Raw genomic sequence first — 25,791 nt, forward strand, 5'->3', positions numbered from 1 at the left:
GGTATTTGTGTGCTTCAAGTAATTGGTGAACTTGGTGGACGGGAGTGCACTTCACATGTATTGGGGGTGAACTGGGGCAGGGGTATTCAAAAAAGTTTGAAGTGCCCCCGATGTTGCACCGTTGAATACCTGGAATACCTGTGTAGGAAATATCTATCTACTGAAGTAAGTAGAAACCCAAGCCGCATCGCAGCGAGCTCCATAGCTGTTGATAGTTTCATACCTTCTAATAATAGTAGTATTGGCATATGCAGGCAGGCAGTGTGACTTCGTGTGAGTGTCCTCGGACGCTATCCAATGGCAACAAAATCGACTGGAAATCAGGTCACTACTGCCTATCCAAAACAGTGTAATGAGTTGTAACAATTTTCATGCTGTGAAAATACTTTGCAATCACAATGATTATGTGCAAGGCCCGACCGTTGACAAGATCGAAACCTGACATAGCCTGGCAGCTGAGGCAAGATCTCTGCGGATCCGAGTGTGTTCTGTTATTTTGTCGTTCTTCTTTTCTTCGAAGAAGTCGTACTTCGGGCTCTTGTATGCAGTCAGCGTGCACGCATTTCTCTCCCCAACCCACTTGATTGGTTGATGCCATCGTAACCTGCACGTGCAGTTGCTGCCCGGCCAGTACAGTGCATGCAGTGTTACGCAATGCCTGTCGCTTGCATGGATACCACTTGTACTTACCACTACTACTACTACTAGTACTAGTGCTAGCGGAGTAGCGCCACTGCGCCGTGAAACCAAGCAAAGACGGGAAAGGAACGATCGGAGCTGAATGTTGCAGAATGACCCTTGAAGTGTGGGCGAGCATATTTTTTCCTTTGTCAGATTTTGAAGAGTGAAGCTTGTGTTTAGAAGTAGCCGCGGATTTACCTTCAGCAAAGATGTTCTCCGCGTTTAGTGATCTTGCCCGTTCCAACCCTTTCCACAACCCAGCTCTTCCGAAGAATGCCCCCAGCCGTTCTCTAGCCGCTGCGTCGGCTTCGTCGGGTCAGTATAGCTGCGAGTACGGTTCCGCCAAATATTTTGCCCTGTGCGGCTTTGGTGGTGTGCTGAGCTGTGGTTTGACCCACACTGCTGTGGTGCCGTTGGATCTGGTAAAATGCCGTGTCCAGGTCGACCCGGCCAAATACAGTGGCACAATCAAAGGGTTCCAGATCACGTTGGCCGAGGAAGGAGCTCGTGGCCTGGCCAAAGGATGGGCTCCAACGTTTATTGGATACAGTATGCAAGGACTGTGCAAGTTTGGATTCTACGAAGTATTCAAGAGCGTCTACTCTAACATGTTGGGTGAGGAGAAGACGTATTTATGGCGCACGAGTCTCTACCTAGCTGCATCAGCTAGTGCCGAGTTCTTCGCTGATATCGCTCTTGCACCAATGGAGGCTGTCAAGGTCAGAATCCAGACTAAGCCAGGTTGGGCAAACACGTTACGTGAAGGTGTACCCAAGATCTGGAACCAGGAAGGTCTGGGCGGATTCTACAAGGGCTTGCCCCCGCTCTGGCTTCGCCAGATCCCCTACACAATGATGAAGTTTGCTTGCTTTGAGCGCACGGTGGAGGCTCTGTACAAGTATGTTGTACCCAAGCCGCGCGCACAGTGCTCAAAGTCGGAGCAGCTGGTGGTTACGTTTGCGGCTGGATACATTGCCGGTGTGTTCTGTGCGGTGGTGTCGCATCCCGCCGATACTGTTGTGTCCAAGCTGAACTCGGCCAAGGGCTCCACAGCTGTCCAGGCGGCAAAGGAGCTGGGCATGGCCGGCCTCTGGAAGGGCCTTGGGCCGCGTATCATCATGATCGGTACGCTCACCGCTCTACAGTGGTTCATCTACGACACGGTCAAGATCACATTCCGCTTGCCACGTCCACCACCGCCCTCCATGCCCGAGAGCCTCAAGCGCAAGCAGGAACAAGCATAAACTTGCGGATACTGCACGCGAGTTGACCGACTCCACTCCTCATTTCTAGTGACGGACGAGTCCCATTAGGAAAATCCATTGGTTTCTCTTTTCTTCTCTCCTTTTATGCAGCATAGGCCTCCTCTTATTCTTCCAATATTTAATTTCCATCCCATGCGCCAACTATTTTATGAGATGTGCGTGAGTGCGTGCATGTATGCGTGTGATTACTGGACATGCACACGCACACACCACGCTCACTCTATTCCTAGACGCTGTTTGTTCTGTCAAGATAAAATATCACCACAAGGGTTGCGAACAGCCTAGTTTTAACTAGTGGTATGGATTTTTTGGTTTTTTGTTTCACGGGTTGTGAGAATGACGTGGATTTCATGTTTTTAAAAAATCTTCACGCGTTCCTAGATCCTAGAGTGTGTCGACGACGAAAATAAATTGAAACATAGTGGTTGGTGCAAAGTAGTCATCGGGTATAAAACTGGGGACAAGACAAGTATTGCTAAAAAGTTAGTAAAAAACCAAACAAACAATGGGGCTCTACAGAATCACTGAAGCGGAGGACTAGTTTACAGTATCAGTATGCTGCCAGTGGCGGTGGGGCTTGTCATGTGGGTGTTTCTTCTTATGAATTAATTATTTTTTGAACAAGGTGTGGGATTTTCATTTTATGAAAAAAAATATCACGGCTCAACTGCTGTAAGGCAGCATGCAGACCTGTCTCAATACAAATTTGGAGAAGCAAAGGAACGCTGTGCGTGTGATTGCACACTGCATGATGTGGCACTAGCACTAGCCTGCAGCACAACCAGCAGCAAGCCCTGCAAGCTCGGCGATTAGCTTATGATACATTTGTTTGCATCGAAATCCACGTCACTGTGCAGCAAGTGGTCGACTGATGCACGTAGCAGGTAGGCCGTCGTGCCTTGATTGCCGTGTGGATAGGACTGGGCGAAGGCCAGGGTCAGCGCTTCGTTTTTCTGAGCACATAAAGAGTGTGTGAACATAATACAGTCAGACCTCTCTTATCCGGTCCTCTTTTATCCGGGTCCCTCGCCATCCGGAAGAAAATAGTTGGTTACCGATTTACAGCATATGCCATGCATACATACAGTATGTGTGTTCGATTATCCGGTTCCCTCACCTATCCGGATATTTTGGTGGAAAACGGATGTGTGCGGTTAAAAATCTGGTCGCACGTCTAGCGGTCGCAGGGCGCTGGCCATGCGGCCGGAGGTAAGCAGTACACACATCATGCATGACTATTATGCGCTGCAGCGCGCTGGTCGCATTACATCGGATCAACATGACATACTAGTGTGCACTGTTCTCTACGCGCTGAGGGTTCCGGCCCCGGTCAATCGACTGGATTTCCATCTCCACAACAGTACTAGACATGAATATAACGACTGTACTGGCAGCAAACATGTAGTCTGCAGAGAGGTAGATAGCGTTATCAAGCAAGGTTTAGTGCAGCATTATGCAATACTGTGAGTAAAGAGGGATGTTCAGTGCAGGAGGGTCCAAAGTGGAGCCACAGTGCATGCCGGGTAAATCAACCCCATCACAGTCTTGTGTACATATAGTCATATGCCATCACCTATAGTACAGCACTGCTCAATGAAATCCGATCGAGTCACTCAAGTACGCGTCGGGTGTTACGCAGCCCTGGACCCGCAAACACTGGGCTGGGAAAAGGTGCAAAGCACAAAACTTCCTTGCTCGATTGGATTTCATTGAGCAGGACTGTATACTGTAAAAGCAGAAATTTTCGGTGGTGTAATATTTTCGGTATTCTCCAAAATCGGCGGTTCGGTAGAGGGAAATTTTCGGTAAAACCCGTTCTCCAGGTAGGTGTACTAGTACTACATGTATACAGTATCGGTTGTACCGAAATTTTCGGTGCGTTTTATTATCGGTAAAAATTGTCGGCACCGAAGTTACCGAAAATAAAACACCACCGAAAATTTCTGCTTTTACAGTATGTACTGCAGGCCTCAGCTGCTTGGTCCAGCATCTGCATGAAAATACCACAGCTCTGCAACCGATCCTGTTGCTTGACTACACTGCTCAACCATAGCACCGTAATTAGCGCAGCATTTTCTACCAAGCAGTACAGTGTCGTGCAGCCCGGCGTAACACAGGAATTCAGAATACTGCCCTAGAGTCACCATCCCACTTGTTTAGTTCTTACCATAGACTCCGTATCCAGGTCATTATCAGTTGCGTACATTGACACAGCCTTCATCAACAGCTAGCAAGAAGAAGAAAAACGAACAAAATAAAAAGTAATGAGCAAAACACAGATTGCTATCCAGTGGCCCTGAAAGAATGCTGCCAGGTGAGGATAGGTGACAATCAGGAGAACAAACCTTGAAGCAACACTACGGTTAGCTCAGCTACATACAATGTAGCTGGTAAGTAAATCACCCTGCTACCTTTTTTTCATAGGTAAAAGTACAAAATAGTTGAATAATACACACTACCATTCATGTACATACATGCATGCAACCAATGTACAACCAACCTTGTCCAAGGACAGTGTTTCAGTGGCATTCACTTCGGAGTTACGCTCGAACAGCGATGCAAGCACTCCCAGCAACTCCACAATCAGCTGCCGGTACTCGGGACACGGTGACTGACTGAGCAGCTCCTCTACACACAGAATGAACGACTTGTCCTGCGGTTTGTTGTCTTGGACGAGCGGTTCCTACGCATACATCATAGGAAAAACAAACAAAACAAAACCGCCATATTACAGCTGTCCGGATTATAACATAATGAGAACTCACTGCACGTACAGACCACCACTATCTCCGCCAGACACCATGCCACACCAGATAGTGACAGATACCATGCCACACCAGATAGTGACAGATACCATGCCACGCCAGACACCATGCTACACAACCACCTTCGTAAATTATCAAACTGTAATTGATGAAGAAGGACTGCACCCACCTGCGGCAAGTGATACTTGTAGAGACTGAGGCCGCCTTGACTTTGCAAAAGAACCTGCAAAACTGCAATATACACACAAACATACGGAGCAGAAATGAAAAGAGAAGTTCACATGACGCGTGGTGATACACATTGACAGATCAAAGCCTAGAGTGGTGCTATGCATTGACAGATCAAAGCCTAGAGAGTACATACATTTGATTTTCCTACAGTTGCTACTGGTCTTCAACAGGATGCAGCAGCGCTCAGGATGTATTTTAGTTTAGGAACAACTTGGACTTGTAAACAAGGCTAACATTGCCCGCATAAAACTACTTGAAGCAAGGGGATGAGGTGAGACACATTCACAACAGGCCTGACTCGACAGCGAGTCAAGATAACGTGAAATGGGATTCCTCATGTGAAACTTCGTGACACCAGTTACACCACATGTTTTACTTATCCAAGCTTCGGTGCCTGGCGATGTGGCACCGCACAGGATGATTGAAGATGGTCAATTCTCAACAAAAACAAACTACACTAGATACATCCTATCCAGTGCAGTAGTAACATGGCTAGAACGCTTACCTTTTTCATAGAAGTGAGAAGGTACCCGGTTAAGAGAACCTTCACGACGCCGCTGCTGCAGCCAAGTCCTGATGGTGATGTGCAGAACACAAACAAATAGTATACACCACTTTCAACTTAAGAACGCTTGCAGCTGCTGCACAGCAGGCAGTGCAGTCTATAGGATAATTTGGCTACAACTGACAAAACACACACACAAACAAGAAAAGCGATTATACAATGTAGGACAAGCGCATTGAAGCAAACATATAACCACACTGTTACAGTCTTACAGAAGTATGCCGAATACACAGAATAATAACTATCTTGAAACTGACCTCTCAGGATTCTGATACCGGCTACTCAGTACTTCCAGCAGGAGCTGCTTGATTTGACTGGGTGATAGCTGATAAATACTCTACATACACATCAACAGTACACAGCACATACACGAATCCAGTGCAGTTAGCTAGAATGAATCAAAACATAAAATACAAATTCACTCACACACATTCTTTAACCTGACACTCGAAAGCTCTTCTTAAAAACCATCACTCTCACGTGTGCTGCTTTCAGAACAGATGAAACTCATCTAACCTTGCAATTACACAGTCTATGGCATGACTTTGCGGCTTCCAACGGTCACTGGAACCAAGTCGCAGACAACCTTACTTCTACCATTTTTACAGCCTTCTACCCAGCCTCTTTTGGATCACATAATGGAACAGTATGCAGCCTCCGGTTTTTTTCTTCATTCAATCTCTTTCGCTCGCTCAGGCCATCGTCACACTACTTTCTCTGACTCCCGTTTACGTCTACGCCCATGGTGAAAAATCCAAAACGGGCGGTCATATCATCACACAGGCACAGTTCTTGACCCGTACACGCGGCCACATTTTTGGAGAAATTTTGAAAATTCAAACGCACGTACAAGGTCGCTGCGGGAAAAGACTGGGTGAGATACGCATGTTCACCCGTTTTAGTTAAAAAAAAAGTTGTATACCCCCCCCCCCCCCCCCCTCTCCCTTCCACGTCTACGTTTCCCGTTTCCTCTGCTCCCGTTTTCACCCCGTACACGGATCATCATGACAACCGACCAAAAACTCCTTACGTGGACGTAGACGCAGCGCTTTGTAACGCAGTGTGATGACAGCCTAACCTATGGCATCCCGTGGGGATTGCCCCAGTTAAACATAATAAAATACAACAGCAACAACAGCGACAACAACGACAACAACAACAACAACAACAACAACAACAACAACGTGAGAATAAAGATTTGAAACAACAACAGCAACAGCAGCAACAACAGCAACAGCAGCAACAGCAGCAACAGCAGCAACAACAACAACAACAACAACAACAACAACAACAACAACAACAACAACAACAACAACAACAACAACAACAACAACAACAACAACAACAACTTACATTGACATGGTATTCACTACCAGGCATCTTCAATTCGTCACTCATTGCTTGCGTTAGCCAACTGCAGGAACCATAACACACACACCATTACCACCACCGGCAACAGCAGCCACAGCAGCAACAATATACAGTTCCAGGCGTGACCTCCTTCTTCTACTCTATGGACCTGGCAAGTAATCGTATCAGAACACGGCCAGGCGAATAGTTGTGACAACAGACAAGCAATCAGGTTACTACAGCGGTACGTTATAGCAACACAACGAGGAAGAGGTGTTCCACAAGGGATGATATCAGAGCAGCCGAGAGGTAGATTCACAGATTCGAGTTCATAGACAATCAAAAGTACATGTACATTGTGAACATCCTGCAACTGATGATGATGATACGCAAGCAAGGATAGCTTACCCAAGGTGAATCAAGGATAGCTTACCCAAGGTGAATACGCTGCATTCCTTCAAATAAGCTGGGCTGACCTGAGACAAAACCTCCCAAGAAGATCACCAGCTGTACAAAAAAGAAGCAGCAGCAGCAACAGATGATGATGAAGAGGAAGAGAACCTAGTTGAAGGCTTATTGAAGACGATGCTGCATAACCACAGGACCAGCATTCAATGAAGAGGCAGAAGAAAATACAGAGCTGTGGATAGGAGCGGTAATCAACTTTCAAATAAAGACCAGGCATCCAGTAGCGTATTTCTAAGCGCAATGGTATACCAGATGCTAATGCGGGTGTGTGCATATGCACGTGTCGTAACTGTGTGGACAAGCACCCATGGTAGGGATCTCAGCGCGTGAACTGCGCAGCCGGTCTGCGCAGGTGAGATTTTCGACCCCAAACGCGTCCAGTGCAGAAATCGTGGAAAAGAACATTTTTTTCGAAATAAATCAAGTTGAAGAAGACAGTAGAAATGGCTGAATATTGCGTCCAGGAAAGCACGTTCTACGGCCATCTCCAAGCTACCTATCTCCCAGACACTCTCTCAGAGGAACTATGGAGGGTCAAAGAGCACAATCTTTCACTCTTGGACGCAGCGTGAACACCTCTTCTACTGAGCGCGATGTCTTCTCTCCGAGTAATAATGGCGGCGATGTTCGCGATGGCTGATGCACTGAAAATCGAAGTTAGGACAATCTAACCGGAGAAAACGTCTGAATTTTTGACTGAATCCTCTCTGAAGTGGGTTCTTGCCGCATGGCAAATTATAGGAAAATCGACCGGGGCAATATCGCCTTGGCCACGCTGTCCTCGCGGCGGGAATTACAAAGTATGTTCGAGCGACGATGAAGATGACGATTCCGCTAGTGTCCACCGCGTCCCCTAGTGTCGAAAATCGACCGTCGCCATTTTTCTGCTGTGTCCGCGAGCTGCACTCAAAACTCGATGACGCAATGTATGCGCAAACACCCTGCGCACTGCACGCGCTGAGATCCCTACCCATGGTGAGGGTCTGGTGTTCAACTCTGCCAGCCAGCCCTGCTGCTAGCACTTAGTGTTCAAATAGGATCACTGGCTATTGGCATTCACTGGGCGGTCAGTTGCAAGTACCGCATCTAGCGAGTACAAGAGGAAAAAATCAGCCACGTGGGGATATGTACAATGGTTCCATACAGCCTACACGTATGCATGATCATTTTCGGTATAGTATACTGGTGGAAACTAGAAAGTGACATCATAAATTATAATGCTTACTTCTTGCTGTAGAGATGCATCAGCTACTTGATGTGGACGTACACTGTTGAACAGAACAGTCTGCATTCAGCAGTTAACACACACACACACACATACACACACACACACATACACACACACACACACACATACACACACACACATACACACGGACACGGCGCACAGGCACAGACACACACAGACACAGACACAGACACACACACACACACATACACACATACACACACACACACACACACAACACGATCAAGAGGCTACTGTTGTGGGGTAACAGTTTCGTATTCGGTACAGTAGTTGGCCCCGTAGTCAGGTAGAAAGTACTGTAATTTCATAATTTTTCGGTGTTAGCTGCACAAACACTGCGCAAGCACCATCCAATAAGGAACTGCTTCTCTGTACCAGCCAAGAATTTCTGTTCACCTAGCCTGGTCTTTTGCCTTTATACCTAACATTTAGAACATCCAATTTTGAAGTTAGAGCACCCCAATCTGTTTGTTCTGCACATGCATGTCCTATTAATAGAAGAATAACAAAACTCCAATGTGCACTATGCGATGTGGACACGGGCTACACCTGGTCTTTTCGGTTTGCCTTTGACCACAGCAGGTGCTGCGGAGGTTGGCCGCTTTTTTGTCGACAACCTCTATTCCAGTGCTCTCCTTGCTGAGAAGCTGCTGGCTATTGGCCGGCCACCTGTACACGTGCACAGCTCACAGCTTGTGCTGATCGCATACCAGGCTGTATCCAGCAAAACTCAGCCCGCCGCAAAAGGTGCTAACAGGTCAAGCTGCATGACAGGCTCATGGCACTTTTAAACAGGCATCTAGGCGAAAACTAACGTGGTGGCACTCACACACTATGATTCAAAGCCTGTTTTCACTGTTATTTTCTTCGATCTGAAACCCTTCAACTGTAGATGGTGCATGTTCAATCGTAGATAATGCATACTAGCAGTACATGCATGGAGTATGGTTCAAGATGATCTACACCACCTACCTGTATCTCAGCTGGTGGTAGTGGCTCTGAAATGACACGTTCCTCATGACCAACAACACCAATACAAACCTAGTGCATGGTGGAGAGACAGAGACACATACACAAATAAAAGCAAACAGATAGACGATGGGTGAATTGATTTCTTGAGTCAGGAGGAAACAATCTAGGTTGGGACTGGTACCTCACGGTGTACAACAGCAGTACATGGAGAAAGGAAAGGAAGAGAAAGCATCCCGACAAGGTCGAGAAATGTTTTATTTCCTGTTGGCTGACGTAGGAATTGACTATGCCTTTCTGTTCTTCATGACATACTTTTTTTTTTACTGCTCGTAAATGTTGAGGTACGGCGAGTAGGCACATTGGCTACAGCATTTCATTTACTCTTCTTGATTTGCAGTGTAAAGCAATGTACCAAGTTTTGTTGTCTGTATTCTTTTGAGTCCTTTCTCCCTGGTTTGGACCTACTTCTCCATACACTTTGCCATGGTTTACGAGTATCTGTCCTGAAATTGTAAACACCTGGCTGAATCTCTACCTCCTTATCCTTAGATGCGCTTCATCCTCAAGCGTGGTAAGGAAAGATTGCATGGGCAATACTATGTGGGGTGTGCGATTGTTTTTGATGTATGTACCACTGTGTACATTGCAGACACCAAAATGATAGGGTGCTAGCTTTGGATGAATAAATAGTAAACCATGTGCATCCCCAGGCAAAGCTAAACTGTACATGATTACTGGATGTAGTGTAAGTTTCTACAGCGGAATATTAACGTACCAAGACCAGACTAATCAAACCAACAAGTACATACACAAATAGTGCAGCGTTAGTGCTAGAGCAGTAACAACTACTCGAATAGAAATCAGGTGTGCTACACGAGAGTGCAGTGTTCAGTGTTCTACAAGAGATAGTACAGTGTGCAGTGTACAGTGTACAGTGTACAGTGTACAGTGTACAGTGTACAGTGTACAGTGTACAGTGTACAGTGTACAGTGTACAGTGTACAGTGTGCAGTGTACAGTGTACAGTGTACAGTGTGCAGTGTACAGTGTACAGTGTACAGTGTACAGTGTACAGTGTACAGTGTACAGTGTACAGTGTACAGTGTGCAGTGTACAGTGTACAGTGTACAGTGTACAGTGTGCAGTGTACAGTGTGCAGTGTACAGTGTGCAGTGTACAGTGTACAGTGTACAGTGTACAGTGTGCAGTGTACAGTGTACAGTGTGCAGTGTACAGTGTGCAGTGTACAGTGTACAGTGTGCAGTGTACAGTGTACAGTGTACAGTGTACAGTGTACAGTGTGCAGTGTACAGTGTGCAGTGTACAGTGTACAGTGTGCAGTGTACAGTGTGCAGTGTACAGTGTACAGTGTGCAGTGTACAGTGTGCAGTGTACAGTGTGCAGTGTACAGTGTACAGTGTACAGTGTACAGTGTGCAGTGTACAGTGTGCAGTGTACAGTGTGCAGTGTACAGTGTGCAGTGTACAGTGTACAGTGTACAGTGTGCAGTGTACAGTGTACAGTGTGCAGTGTACAGTGTACAGTGTACAGTGTACAGTGTGCAGTGTACAGTGTGCAGTGTACAGTGTACAGTGTACAGTGTACAGTGTGCAGTGTACAGTGTACAGTGTACAGTGTACAGTGTGCAGTGTACAGTGTACAGTGTACAGTGTACAGTGTGCAGTGTACAGTGTGCAGTGTACAGTGTACAGTGTACAGTGTACAGTGTGCAGTGTACAGTGTGCAGTGTACAGTGTACAGTGTGCAGTGTTCTACAAGAGATACATGTAGTATACTAGTGCAGTGTGCTACACAGGATAGTACAGTGTAGAGTATATGTGTAGTCACAAGACTCACCTGTCGGTTGACAGCTACCATCAGTGTAATGGATGGTGCTAAGCTATCAACGGTCTTGCCCAGCAAACTGGCACCGATGCGAATACTGTACCTGAACCCACAATCACGACATGAACGCACACGTGGACACACACACACACACATGTATACATGTATACATGAGTGCGTACCCACCCACACACACGCATGCACAAAACACACATAAACACACATGCAAGCACACACATGCACGAAAGCATGCACATACTCCGCACAGGCACACACACGTACACACATAGACACAAGTGCGCATGTACACACAAACAGCATTGTAATGGGAAAGGGGAAAGGGCTGGGATGCGGAGGTAGCTGCCAAGGCAATACAGCACCTGTTCAAGCTAACAGAGGTGGAAACCCAAGCATGTAAAAATCCCAGGATGCTGCATTAACTGAATACGGTAGGAAATACATCGTGCCAGAAGAAAAAAGTGCTGCAATATTCATACTGGCCCATTATCATCTTTGGATCCCGCATACCGGCATAAGAACAGGTCAGTTCCACCTCGGGTGGCAGGTAACTAAAAAAAGCATCTCTTGGTGCATGAACGCCCACACCCCGGCAATGACCTCCAACCCCCCCCCCCCCCCCCTCCACATGGGCCCCGGCTGTGATCCAGTACCATACTCACTTCATTACAGTAGAGCCCTCTCTTGAATAGTACCCCTGCCTTGAATAGTGCCCCTGTCTCTGAGAGCCAATGAAAATTAAAGCCCTCTCCCCCACAGTGTAAATTTGACACTCAGAATAAGATCTGGTCCCACAGCTGCAAAAAGGTGCTCAACATCAAAGATGGAGCAATAACTGAACAGTCATCAAGCGATGGACAGTCAAGAAATTTGTTGTGAGGTCGGAATGAAGTTGTCTGATGAGTGCTTTTGCAAGAAACTCGGAGTTGGAAGCGTCCATGAAACCCACTCTTCATTACTGCGCATATTGATCTTGCTTTTTCCAACTTTGCTATGATGTGCTTTGCCATGCTCACATGATGCCATTTCGCCATTGGGGAGGTACACCTGGGTTTTTCCCTCACTACTGTTGTACGAGCCCTTTTAGCCCCGTACACATTCCCGTATGCACACACTCCTGTGCACATATTCATGTACAAGTAATTACTAACTAGCGTGCATACCGTTTTCACTTGAGCCATTTTGTTCTCAGTCCTTGCTTCTAGACTTCTCTCGCTATCCGGTTCGCATCTGGCTGCGGCCAACTACCCTGGCTGCGGCCAACTACCCTGGCTGCGGCCAACTACCCTGGCTGCGGCCAACTACCCTGGCTGCGGCCAACTACCCTGGCTGCGGCCAACTACCCTGGCTGCGGCCAACTACCCTGGCTGCGGCCAACTACCCTGGCTACAACCAACTACCCTTCAATTTGTGTGCCGTTGCCATTGGTGCCTGTGTCTCTCTGTATGCCAGTCTATGTGGAGTGAGAAGGAGTACGCGTGGATCTGTTCCGGACCGGTGCCCCATCCAGCACAGATGGGTAAGGGGGTACGCCAATGTTCTCGTAGTGATGGATCTGAGCAAGCGCGTTGCAAAGTACATATTCTACCCCTCCATGCTCTGGCTGAGTGAGAAGGGATCACAAACCAGAGAGTTGTGATAAGCGGGACTCGGACTTTTGAGTCCAATCTCATTCTTGTTGTCGGAAGCCCTATCCTTAGAGAGCTGTTGTCTTTAGTCTACTCCGCGAATTGTCCACGTCTTCGTCATAGACCAAGCACGTCTTTACTTCTAATGGAGTGATCCGGCTTTGCTCAGATACATGTAGCTGCTGCAGAATCGTTGTGTTTAAAACCTTCTCCAGAACCGTTGTGTTCAAGAAAATCCGGACAGCTGCTTCAAGAGGTGCCTGAAGTCCACGCGGATCAGGTTAGTGGCCAAATGATTACTTCGCATCTACACACACATTCCGATCTTCAACAGAAAACTGTTTCATTAGCTTGAGGGAACTGTGTGTAGATCAGGCAATTGTGCACTGAAACAACACACATACACACAACAAGCACCTTTCAAGATAATAGTTTCACCACTACTAACCAATCTTGGTCTGTCAATGCTTTGTCATACAAGCCTTTCACCACCTCAACAACCGTCCCTGAGCAGCATGCACGTACAGAGGAAGAAGACAAGATTATTGTTTCACCACAAGCATGTTTACAGATCGGCTACAGCAAGCTAACTTCGTTTTACAGCAAAACCAGCTGGGTCTTCTGGCACTGTGACAACCTCGTTGATGCAAAAACTGCAAGCTCTCCAGCGGAAAACCGTATTTCATGATCCTTAAATATGCTGTGTGTACGAGTGTGCATGTATGCCATTTTATGTCTCCCTATAACAAAGGGGCCAACCATGCACCCTAGCCCTAGATTATGGGACGGTCCTGTGCCCTAGCTGTGGATACGGGAACATTTTGCTGTTGTGTATATGTTTCAGGAGTATGAGTGAAAGATTGAGTTGAGACCTACCTAACGGAGTACGGAACCCGGGACCATGACAGAGGAACAGGCGACTCAGTAGCATCATCTTCGTCACAACAAGTACACTTTCCTGTGCCAATGACAAGAGAGAGAGAGAGGGAGCGAGAGAGAGGGAGAGAGAGAGAGAGAGAGAGAGAGAGAGAGAGAGAGAGAGAGAGAGAGAGAGAGAGAGAGAGAGAGAGAGAGAGAGAGAGAGAGAGAGAGAGAGAGAGAGAGAGAGAGAGAGAGAGAGAGAGTATGAACATGATCTACATTGTATGCACATTTCAGGAAAAACAAACAAAGAATAAGGACGTTTAGCAACGCGAAAGTTCGAAAGAAAATTCGAGTCTGGGAATGAGTACAGGAAAAAAGCTCGAAACTTCGAAAACTTGGACGCGAAGTTGCAGTGATTTGCGAAAGTAACTTTCTCTTTTCTCGGTACGCATTTGACTACAGGGAGTAGTAATTTTACAGCCCCCTGCTTGAGACTGACCTGCATATACGGTACGGTACTATAAGATTCAAATAACTTCGAGAAAAAGTCATTTCGCATTGCTAAACCTCACAAGTTTTCTTTTTCGAAATTGATTTTCGCGAAATATCACTAACCACCAAAAGTTCGAATTTTCGCATTGCTAAACGTCCTTAGTAACACTTTGCTACTTTCTTTATGCGTACGCTCCACCTTACTCACACATTCCCAGCGGCGAACCCGGTGGTCCACCTTTTAGGGGTGTACACGGCCGAAATATTCTTGAAGCAGTTCCAGCAGTAGGTTAGTGATTGACAGTATACAGGTATGTTGCGAAATTGCCCATTTCACAAACAATGGCACATTGTGATGTGAAGTGGGGATTGTATGAAGAGCGGAGAGCGGAGATATAACAACATTGTACAGGAACGCACGTATACACTGTTATATCGAAGCTCGAAGCTCCGATATGCAATTGTATTACGAGTATGATCTACGCATGTTGTTGTATTTGGTTCTTGTCTCGTAGAGTCCAGTGTCTGATGTCATATAATATGGTCTAAGTGTACGTGCGAGTATGGTGTGATGTGTGACGTTTATGGTATGTGGTGCATGCAAGAGTACGCGTTGTCAGAGCGTGAGAATCTGCTTCCGTCCGTGTGAGAGTGACTGTCAAGTGAATGCTGTACATGCGTAGTGCTAGTTTGGTCTGGGAATGAGAGTCATGTGTGATTCGTCCGTGGTCTGGTTGTCTTGGTCTTGGTCATGCGTTCTGTACGTATTGGTCCCTGATTTGTCGCCCCTCTATTACTGCCTGTTCTTTGTTGTTTCTTGGTGTCTTTTCCCGTCGTCATTTTGGCTCGGTATAGCGTCTTTCTCCTCCTGCGCCCTCGTCGTTTGTTGTTAATATAAGAATTTGAGACACACGATGGAGAGTTTGCGTTGTTGTGTGGCGGGGGCCAGGGGGAGAAGGCAATAATAACCCAAACCTATTTTGGTTTCAGGTACTTGTATACATGTAATAGTCAGGTATCCAGCTACACAGTCACAGCTAGGTGAACTCTGCACACTGGCACTGATGCTGGCACTGATGCTGGCTTCACAGGAAGCACTGAAGTGAGATGCCTAGGCTACTTGGCCCAAAATATGCGCGTGGTGAACGAAGGCGGAACGATTTTAAGAGGGGGGGGGGGGGGTGCATATGCCCCCAGGTGCCCCCCCCCCCCCACGGGCTACACGTCTGCATTCTTACGATTATTTGTGCATACAATACATGGAGAGATCTATACAATGTCCTACTAGTACTGACAGTGCAGAAAACTGGCATGTGTACTGGTCATGGAAGCACACTGATAAGTCATAGACTTACGTTGAAATGATCCATGATCTCTTCACTGCTGTACAACTTGGAGAAATCCTGGTTGACATGCCAACGCACATGCACACATGCACACACGCACACACACACACACACACACACACACGCGCACGCACACACCCACCCATGCACGTACGCACGCACGCACCAACACACATACACATGGCATGCTCATGCACACACATGCACATGCATGCATGCACACACGCACATGCACACACGCACGCACGCACACACGGCGCAATCGAAAAGAGGGACAACAGAAAACCGAGGTTCGACGAATGATAAAACCGGTGCCAATGGACAAAAATGTACTATAGGCCTTATGCACGTTGTACAGATGTACGAAATCCCGTAGAATCTCGTAGAATCTCGTAGAATCTCGTAGAATCCCGTAGAACCCCATAGAATCCTGTAGACCCGGTTGGGTGTTGAATGTGCAGGACCCTATTGTGTTTACTGCAATTTCCACTAAGAAAATGGGCCCTAAAGGCACTTCATACGAAAACATTTTCCGACAAAGACCACCTACCTTGTCAGTAGTTCTATCCAAAGTAAAGAAGCTGGAAAAGCGATTGTTTGCCATTAATTATGAGGCTAAATTGGTCAAATGTGCACGTATAGCACACAATGAACACCCAATCGGGTATGTACACGCCTACGGCCCTAACACAGAACTCCGTACATCTGTACAACGTGCATAATGACCATTGGAAGGCAGCCACAAGAAGGCAGAAGCAAAAGGCAACAGAGAGCAAAGCGAGCAAGCAGACAAACAAGCTTACAATATCCTCGCCGAGGTCTGCTGGTGGTGGTGGTGGTGTTACAGTACCAGCTCGCACTGGGTTAAAGAGAGATACTCGTGATGTTCTGTTCAATACCTGTTGTCGCACAGAACTGCAACACACACACACGCACACACAAACAAGCAGAGAATACGTAAGGCTGGTTTGTGTCATCTCCATGGCATGGGCATGTTTGCTGGCCAACTACATAGTTGTGCAATTCACAAAAAATGATACAGGGGGAGATAAATGCAGACATGGAAGTGCCAGCTCTCATTCACGATACAGAGATGTTCTTTTGACACAAGCAAAACTGAGCTGGAGGAACGCAAGAACAGAATGGGGCTGGGATTGACTTAATGCACTCTCCGCAAAGCAAATTGGTGTCATCTTGAAACTCAGATGAGAATTATGGGACGTTCACACATTGGTCATAGCCCATGTATTGGAGAATGTTTTGCTACACAACCTCCATGGAAAGTCCTACCTGGGAGCTGGAGCAAGCGTCCGGACATCCTGTTTAACGAAGTCAAGCTGCTCCACAAACGATGTTGCAATAAATTGCTGAACAAACGACAGAAGCATGCAAGTACAAAAAGAGGAGCAGATTTAAATCAGAAGAAAGCTCGCAAGAAGAGCAATTTGAAGAAGGTGAGTGTGCGTGCGTGTGTGTGTGTTCGCGTGTGTGCGTGCGTGCGTGCGTGCGTGTGTGTGTGTGTGTGTGTGTGTGTGTGTGTGTGTGTGTGTGTGTGTGTGAGAGAGAGAGAGAGAGGGGGAGAGAGAGAAATGGTAGTTCATAATCCTTCCCTCAATGAAGATTCATCATAAAAGCACTACAAAGCCCAATGAAAGTTGTAAGAAGCCCACAGCACCCACAACAAATAAGGGAAATAGATGTTCAATGAACATTTGGCATGCAACAATAGCAACACACATCGACGTACCTGCAGCCGTCCTAGCTTGACAGGAACACCTTCCCAGACGCCTTGCTTAAATGCTGCCATCATTTCAATCATTTCTGAAACATGGGCACCACTCCTACACATGCACCACAACATGCACATACACACACACACACGCGCACACACACACATGCATACAATCATGTGTGTGTTGTGACAAGTTTTGAAATAGTTCTCAATATCAGTAGTCTACACATGGATGCTGATACATGTACTGTAATTTGTAAACCTCGCCTAGTCTGGGCAGGTTGGAACCAAGTACAATGTACTGCCAGTAACTAGGAATTACCAATAACTCAGAACATACATACTTACTGCATGCAAGTAATGTGTTTAATGCCAATCAAAAGGTTTGGGGACCGTTATTTGGAGCCGCATCTGACGCCTGATCATGGGGTGGTGGCATCCCACGGAAGCGGAAAGGTGGTTCTTGACCAGGGAGTTGTACGACTACCTGTTCTTGACCTGCCCGGTACGCGAACCCGTCGAATTTTTATTTATTATTATTTTTTATTCGTTGAAAAGCCACTACATGTATTCAAGACTCTAGATGTGTCAGACTCAGAAAGGTGCCCCGTAGACGGATGTGCACGGATTAGGGGTGTCCGGATTTTTAAAAGGGAGTTTTACAGCTTTTACTGTACTCATACGCACACCGTTAACCTGATAGAATCTAAAGCAAAGTTGTTCTGAACGGACTGTACGTCCCTTCGCCACTTTCTCTCACGGCCAGTACTGCTCTTTGTGTGTTCTCCTTAGCCAAGCATGAAGACGCACCGCTTCTTGTGAGAGAGCAAACACTAGCGTTACATCAATGATACTGGTACACAGAGGCCATGATTGCCATGGCAACTACTAACTAGGCACTGGCTACTTACGCGGCGTAATTGGAGCGAAGCAATAGCACCATTAGCGGCCGCTTTGGCTTGTTCCAATTGTCATAGATAAACTTCAGGTTATCCTGTATCACACAGAACATAGTGGCAGCAGCAGGCAGTGATCAAACAAGGACACCAACGCTCTCAGCATACATTTCGCTCTGCGAAAGAATCACCAACCCAATCTGACTGTAACGTATACATTTCCTGTAAGAGGCCACAGCTGCCTTCCAGCAGACGGTGTGCTCAGGCGGATAGAAAAGCGAGCGAGACATCAAGACACAATCCCTCATCCAGAGGGCTATTACGCGATTCTCGAGCAGCTTGGTACTCACCGAGTGTATGCAGGCGAAATAACAAGGGTGCTTCAGTTTTATCAGGGCATTATCGCTGCACGCTTGACACCAACGACAACGATACCAAAGAAGAGCAATTGGCCAGCATTCAACGCAAGCTTGATGAAGTACAGCAAAAACTAGAAAAGATTGGAAGAGCCTGAACTTCAAAGCAGCCACCCAGGCATCATGTAAGCAGAGTCGCTCCTTCAAAATCAGTGAAGCCAACGTTGTATCAATTTGCTGGCGACAAGCTGAGCATGAAGACGGCTTACACTGGCGACGGTTGTGAGCACTCTGTACTCAAGCGTGACAAAGAGCTGCAGTTACTACAAGCCTGCCGAGTTGCTAATGGTCAACACGGTGAAACCAGCTAAGCGCACTGACGTCTTCAAGCTACTTGCCCAAGGTGCAGCTGGTGAAGCCATTCAAACTCATTATGAGGAACTGCTTGGCGCTGCAGCAGCAGCAGCAGCAGAGGGCGGAGGTGGTTGTGTCTCTTGGAGCGGCTCCATCCCTTCGAGGAGGTACGCAAGCCCTTGCTCAGAATGTTGTGTTCATTCCCAGGCCTCAAGTCGGCTATGCACCAGGTCGTACGGCTGCTGGACGCCAGGATAAGCGAGGTATGAGATACAGATAGGCGGATGCAGAGCAGACCGGACGAGATTGTCAAGGAGCTCATCTCTGTAAAAGAAGAGCTAGCTCGCTTTCAAAAGTCCGCCATTGTTGTCGGATCGAATTGCCCAACGGCACCTCGTGATCAATATCCATTGGAGAAAGTAAGCCGAAACCCCGTTGTGCCCCGTTAGAGATTCAACTTTTACAGTACCTGGTTTAGAATTGGAGCTCTTCATTTAAACATTATGTCATTCAGTGGGTCATGTAGTCAGTATCAGTGTGGCTGCATTCCATCATGTACAGTTCCACCATGCAGTGGGACATGTAGTCAACCTACAGTAGGAACACTAGTACATTGTACTTACCTTGATAACATCAATCAACAGGCTAAGATCGGCGGACATGTAGAAATCTGTTTGGTCCAGAAAGATAGGTGTAAACACGACAACATCGCCCTTGATTCGGTATACCTGCAATGGAGAGAGGTGTATGGCCAATACCCGCACACCCACACCCACACCCACACACACCCACGCACGCACGCACACACACACACACACGTGCACCTCCATGTTTAAATAATATAGTGGTAAAATATGTCATGTAGTTTCAAACACGAGGTCCAGAGACAAGCATAGATAAGGGAGTTGAGAGCTGGTACAGTTACACCTGTCACATTGGGAGGCAATAGCAAGTATTCCAAATGACATTAGGCCATCATTTTTTATATCTATGTTTCACGTCGTCCGCACGCATACGTTTTGATTTTTTTCTGAAAAAAATAAAAAAATCGAACATGCACAGTGAGTGTACGATCGTGCGAGTCATCAGTGTGGACTGGTTGCATACGCCGAAGCTGGGATTCAGAAATGGCCTCGAGGCCAGCGTTGATAGATCGTTTGTTCTGCATCTGCGAGCTGAATTCTTTGAGCTTACACCAGACCGCATCGATCGCCTCAAGCTGAGAGGATACGTCGTTTCGGAGGTCTTTGCACCGCTGCTGAAGGCTGAGTACAATAATCCAACGAAGCATGGGCACCAACGGTTGCCTCCTCTGTCCAAAGTGAATATCTTCTCTTGCTGATAACCCAGATTTGTGCTTCGATGTACAATTTTTCTTTCGAATGTACACCATGCACGAGCTATTGACAATAGTCAATAGGCTATGTAGTATGTACAGTGCTATACACCTCTGATAATCTTTTTTTATTATTTTGCAACTTTTTATTTCTTTCCACCTCTCGCATATGATTCTGGAAGTTGAACTGACGCGAAACATAGATATAAAAAATGATGGCCTTATGCATACTTGAGAGCTCACACAGCAGGCAATAAAACTGACCATGCTGGTTCCAAGAGCTCCTTTCGGTCTCGACGGTCGACCCGACAGAGATAGTCTAGGGTTGACACCAAGGTCTTTGAATGCCTAAACCAGTGAGTGTTATGTGTCGTGTGTGCATGCGTGTGTCACAGCAGAGGAAAGATGAACGGACAAGACAGGCACACAGAAAAAACAGACATACAGATGAAAAATAGGCATCACAAACAAACGAACAAGCACACAGACAGACATACAAGGTCAGAGGGAGAGAGAGAGGCCATTACATTAGAAGAATGGCCAACGGCCGCACGACACCTGTACATTTTAGATCTGCGGGGTGAAGATGACAACGCCCATGCAGTTGGTATCAGCCAAATATCCTGCGGTCGGTGGAGATGTTTATATTGATGCGTTGAACAGTCACCGATGTGTGTGTTGGCAGGCCAGGCTCTAACTCCCTATGTGAACAATGGTCACGCCGCTGCCTGTGGGAAATGTGGAGTCCGGGCAAGAGCATGAGGTAGGCAAGCGGATCATGGATGGTACCCTGGAGCCGATCCACTCCAGATCCCACTTGCTCCCCACCCTGCTGACTCCTATTTGGCGAGGTTTACTGCATGCAGCAGTCAGCCCACTCAGGCTTCTAGAACCGGTTTCGAGCAAACCAGTGGTGGGTCCGTTGGCAGCGACCTGATAAATAATCCCACACTGCAGCCACTTGCTGCTTGGTTAGCTTCAACCTTGAGAGAAACACCTAGGCCACAACCTCTCCCCTCTGGCAACTTTCGCAAATTGATGGCACTGACAGCTTGAAGGGCTCCATGCAGGAGCAAGGTGGCGAAGAACCTGAGGCTGCTAGTGTTGACCTTGGACTACTGGATAAACCTGCAGATAACAAAGAAACCATGAAGTCTATCTTGCCTGATCCATACCGCACGTACGGCATCGGCACACATCGACAACATCCCCTTGTGGTTGGAGATGGGAAGACGTATGACATTCTCCTAAAGCTACGACAAGAATATGACCAAACCTTGTCTTGGCTTGTCCCCTTCCCAGGTGACTGGCACATGCTGAAGGCTATACAGCCAATCCTCATGAAAGTTTACTGGGATGCGGGATTGCATTCTATGGCGAAAGCTATGAATATAAGGGAGAGGCACTCAGTGTGGTGGAGAGATGCTCGACCTTTCGCAAAACCCATGATTTCCTGCTGTGGGCCCATGAGGCCATTGGTCACAGTATGCTACAAGCCTACACAACACAACACCCGTCAACTTCCCCAACAATGGAAGAACTCGAGGAGTTTTCGAAGACCAGCACCGATGAAAACTATGGGCGAACTTTTACTTCCGTGATATGTTTGCCTATGTAGCTTTGCGGTCTGCTATCCGTGGAGGGAATTGGCACTGCAGGGTGGCTGCAATCAAGATGGCTGCACCCCTCTTTTACGCCCTTGACCAGACAACGTACTTGTGTTTCGTGCCACAACACGTGTCACATCTGCAGTGTATACCATCAAGTATTCTTCAGCAGTCCAGAACGTCTGGAGCAAATAAGCTACCTGGCGTTTGGGACGGTGCTATCTGGTGTGGCGACCGAGGAGTCTGGGAGCACATGTAGTCTGGTGTCTGATGGTACAGTAAGATCGGGCGCCGAAGAACACCTCGCCGAAGAACACCCAGGCTGGAAAACCGGCAAAATTTAAGAACAGTCCAGGCTAGAATTATCAGATTTAAGAACACTTTATTCATGCAATGTAAAAACGGTGGAGACGATGTGCAATAAAACGATGAAAATATGAAGAAATGGTGTAGGGAAAAAATATGGAACTTGAATCCATATTTTTTCCCTACACCATTTCTTCATATTTTCATCGTTTTAAGAACACTTTTAAAATTTACAAAATTGTACATGTATGGGAGGTGAGTACATGTCATGTACACGTGTAAACAGTAACTGCTACATGTACAGTCATTCCCATTTACGACACCCACTAGTTTAGAAGTACTACATTGCACTACATGTACATGTACATGTACATGACAAACGTCATGACGTCACTCGACTCGCTGCGCGCGTGTGAATAAGAACGGTCTGGCTAGAATCAAAAAATTTTAAATTTTTGATTCTAGCCAAAAGAACTTTCCTAGGCTGCGCTCGAGCCCCTGCGTTCTTCGGCGCCCGATCTTACTGTAGTGAGGTGCTGTTTTTCATTTTTCCTGCCTAACTGTTTTTGGTTGTGCTTTTTGGAGAATGGAAGGGCACAAAGAGAAGTTCCTTGCGTTTTGCAATGAAAGGTTCCTGGGATCCGAAGCTGCCAAGACCAGCAGGACCATGTCCACAGCCAAAGGAGCTCGGATTGTTGATTTTTTGAAAGGACTATTATCGGCGTGGGGTCTAACACTAATTGGCCAGCTGATGACGATGGAGATGAGGTGGGGAAGGGTTTATCATTATCACACTACACAGACTAAGGACTCAAAATCATATCAAGCTGAAGAAAAGATCCAGGAAAGTCTAAACGAGAAGGACATCTTACTAGAGAGAGACATGGTGAAGTCCGAGCTTTCGAAGCTTATGAACTGCAGCCCTGTACTCCAAAATAGTACGAAATAAACGAGAGCTTGAAAGCCCAGAGCCCTCGCTATGCTTTGTTTTTACCTAGGTCATCTTGCGTTTTTATTCGAACTGACTGAAACGCCTTTGCGATACAATAACATTTACCTGATCATCGTATTGCAAAGACGTTTCTATCAGCTCGAAAACACGCATGATGATCTAGGTAAAAACTAGAGGAAAAGTAATTAAAAAAAGAAAGAAACTTTAACTCATAACTCCAACTCCTAGGTACAGTACATTCTTCCTAGTAGTTGTATTACACTGTGGTTCTAGCTTATTTTCTTTTCAAATTTTTTTCATGCACAACATGGGATTCGAACCCGCACAAGCGCCCTGCATGCATTCCCTCGATACACTTCGCTCGCATACACATTCTACCAAGTTGCTTCACGCTATGATTCTGGCGTTCAAAGCGGCCCTATTTGAATACGTGGCCAGCATTGTTCGACGGTATACGGTACGGGACATGAATGGTAGCGCGCCAGGCATGGTGCATCACGTGATTAAAGCGCTGTGGACCCTGGCTAGCGCCAGGTGCTACTGAAGTAACGTGTTTTTGCATAGCTTTGGGAATGAATGTCATGTGATGGCTGAATTCAAGGGCCAGCCAGTCATCAGACCACTGTCATCATAGCACTGTCTATTTGACCTGGTCCAAAATGATCTGGGAAAACAAATGTCAAGGACAACGCTGCCCGCCGGAATAAGTATCAAAGAATACCTTGCTAGAAGCCAGTGCTGCTGAGCAATGGCGTGGTGTTGCTCGACACGTTTTGGACCACAGATGGCCTCTAGGATGAGCTATAAGACCCCCACAGTGATGTATTCGGGATCTACCAGCTCAGACAGCAAACTTTCTGATGATGAATAACTCTCTAAGTTTCTTTTGCTTTAAGAATCCACTAACTAGACCAGATGTTGACCAGTTAGAGTGCCTCCGCACTCCTTATCAGTTTTATAGTGCTAAATTGTGCACGTCTGACTGTTCAAGATCTGGTCTAGTTGGTGGAATTGTCAGAATTACCGGCCATGGTTCTGCAGCTGTAAATAATGTGTGTGTGTGTGTGTGTGTGTGTGTGTGTGTGTGTGTGTGTGTGTGTGTGTGTGTGTGTGTGTGTGTGTACGTGCAGGCAGGCATGTGCACTTACATCCACAAGAGATGCTTGTGGCAATACAATGATTGGCTCAACTTGCTGAACAGTCTGCGAGGCTATGCCGAACGTTGCAAGGCGAGCTTGAAGACTGTACAACAAAGAGAGGCAAGTCATAGGCACAAACACAAGATTGCGACTGATGATCTAGACACCAAGACACCACAGTCATGGTGAAACGACACACAGGCATTGGCAATGATGACATGCAGGTGTATGATTTCTCTTACTGAGCACTCTCTGCCACAAGAGATATCTGCACAACGGTGTTCTTCTCCGCTATCTGAAAACACAAACAAGGAACAGTCCACCACAATAAACAAATGATCAATAGATGCAACACAGTTGTAGACCACTACAGCTCTACACCACATCAAACATTTACACAGTCAGACAGAAAGACACAAATACATTGTACATTTAGATAGACAGGGACAGGACAGACATCGGTAAGACAGACACAATCAAATGTGGTAGCAATCAAGATGTGCCTACCCTGAGACCATCCTGCTTCAACGGCCGATAGCCTGCTAGTGATGACGACAAGTGACGTCCGAGTGGATCGATGCTAGCCAAATCTATCACACCTGATACTGAGACATGTACGGGGCACAAAAGTATATGTGAGCAGCAGCAAACACCGGCAGCAGTGACATCATCGGCAGTGATACACCGGCAGCAACAGTATCATTACCAGTACCAGCAGCAGCAGCAGCAGCAGCAGCACACAACAGAACAAAACAAGCAGTTATGTGATCAGATTATGGTGAGGACAGGAGTCAGCCAAAATAAAAACAATTATTCAAAACACAAAGCTCACAAAGCTCACGAAGCATGCATGCCCTTACTCAGTAAACATGTGATGATATAGAGACTCTGCGCCCAGAGCCACGGCTCTTCTTCATGCAGGGCTTGTCGATGCTGGGCTGCTGGCGCTATGCGCTCAGATTCCACAAACTGCTTCTCCACTACGTAGCACTTTGGTACCACTACACAAAACCAACACAAGGACACACACACACACATACACACACACAGAGGTGTTACTGCAACCGCAGGTGCAAGGGCAGATGCCATAGAGCTTCGCTGATGAGACCTAGCAGGGTCAAAATGGCCAGCTGTGCGGTGATTGAGCACAGGAAATGCGTGTGCGAGTAGGTAGCCGAGCAAAACATGGCCTTTACCCTGGTTAGAACAGGGTGACTAGGCTACAAAGCTAAATAGGATAGTGGAAAACACTTGAGAAAGGACATGTCCCATCACAGTACCAGCTTGACATATTGGGACATGAATTACTATGTTTATGACCTTCGCACAAACAAAAGAAGTATTTTGGCCTAAATGTGGTCAGCATTCCACCTC

The 25,791-nt window shown here is 46.7% G+C and overlaps 2 protein-coding genes across 2 annotated transcripts in view; one reads left to right on the forward strand and one right to left on the reverse strand.

The window, feature by feature from the left end:
• Nucleotides 1–786: 786 nt before the first annotated feature.
• On the forward strand, nucleotides 787–2,328 carry LOC135814683 (solute carrier family 25 member 3-like). The gene has a single exon (XM_065327850.1). It carries the CDS (start codon nucleotides 891–893, stop codon nucleotides 1,923–1,925), a length of 1,035 nt encoding a protein of 344 aa, XP_065183922.1. The 5' UTR covers nucleotides 787–890; the 3' UTR covers nucleotides 1,926–2,328.
• LOC135814669 (phosphorylase b kinase regulatory subunit beta-like) overlaps nucleotides 2,247–25,791 on the reverse strand; it is a 41,821-nt gene continuing 18,276 nt past the window's right edge. The window contains exons 12-35 of the mRNA XM_065327830.1: nucleotides 25,278–25,418; nucleotides 24,925–25,022; nucleotides 24,660–24,712; nucleotides 24,427–24,520; nucleotides 20,678–20,761; nucleotides 19,701–19,805; nucleotides 18,383–18,465; nucleotides 17,487–17,580; nucleotides 17,030–17,106; nucleotides 16,543–16,654; nucleotides 15,749–15,796; nucleotides 13,914–13,995; nucleotides 13,486–13,543; nucleotides 11,404–11,494; nucleotides 9,547–9,615; nucleotides 8,551–8,610; nucleotides 7,291–7,364; nucleotides 6,861–6,921; nucleotides 5,765–5,844; nucleotides 5,448–5,515; nucleotides 4,881–4,942; nucleotides 4,447–4,629; nucleotides 4,114–4,173; nucleotides 2,247–2,899 (exon numbers count right to left, since the gene is read on the reverse strand). Of these exons, the coding sequence (XP_065183902.1) occupies nucleotides 2,756–2,899; nucleotides 4,114–4,173; nucleotides 4,447–4,629; nucleotides 4,881–4,942; nucleotides 5,448–5,515; nucleotides 5,765–5,844; nucleotides 6,861–6,921; nucleotides 7,291–7,364; nucleotides 8,551–8,610; nucleotides 9,547–9,615; nucleotides 11,404–11,494; nucleotides 13,486–13,543; nucleotides 13,914–13,995; nucleotides 15,749–15,796; nucleotides 16,543–16,654; nucleotides 17,030–17,106; nucleotides 17,487–17,580; nucleotides 18,383–18,465; nucleotides 19,701–19,805; nucleotides 20,678–20,761; nucleotides 24,427–24,520; nucleotides 24,660–24,712; nucleotides 24,925–25,022; nucleotides 25,278–25,418 (2,081 nt within the window). The 3' untranslated portion in view covers nucleotides 2,247–2,755. The remainder of the gene's footprint in view (nucleotides 2,900–4,113; nucleotides 4,174–4,446; nucleotides 4,630–4,880; nucleotides 4,943–5,447; nucleotides 5,516–5,764; nucleotides 5,845–6,860; nucleotides 6,922–7,290; nucleotides 7,365–8,550; nucleotides 8,611–9,546; nucleotides 9,616–11,403; nucleotides 11,495–13,485; nucleotides 13,544–13,913; nucleotides 13,996–15,748; nucleotides 15,797–16,542; nucleotides 16,655–17,029; nucleotides 17,107–17,486; nucleotides 17,581–18,382; nucleotides 18,466–19,700; nucleotides 19,806–20,677; nucleotides 20,762–24,426; nucleotides 24,521–24,659; nucleotides 24,713–24,924; nucleotides 25,023–25,277; nucleotides 25,419–25,791) is intronic.

This window comes from Sycon ciliatum, chromosome 4, assembly GCF_964019385.1.
Source record: "Sycon ciliatum chromosome 4, ocSycCili1.1, whole genome shotgun sequence".
Taxonomy (NCBI): domain Eukaryota; kingdom Metazoa; phylum Porifera; class Calcarea; order Leucosolenida; family Sycettidae; genus Sycon; species Sycon ciliatum.

Excerpts from the sequence above, each read along its gene's own strand:
- LOC135814683 (XM_065327850.1), top strand. The coding sequence starts at position 891 with ATGTTCTCCGCGTTTAGTGATCTTGCCCGTTCCAACCCTTTCCACAAC.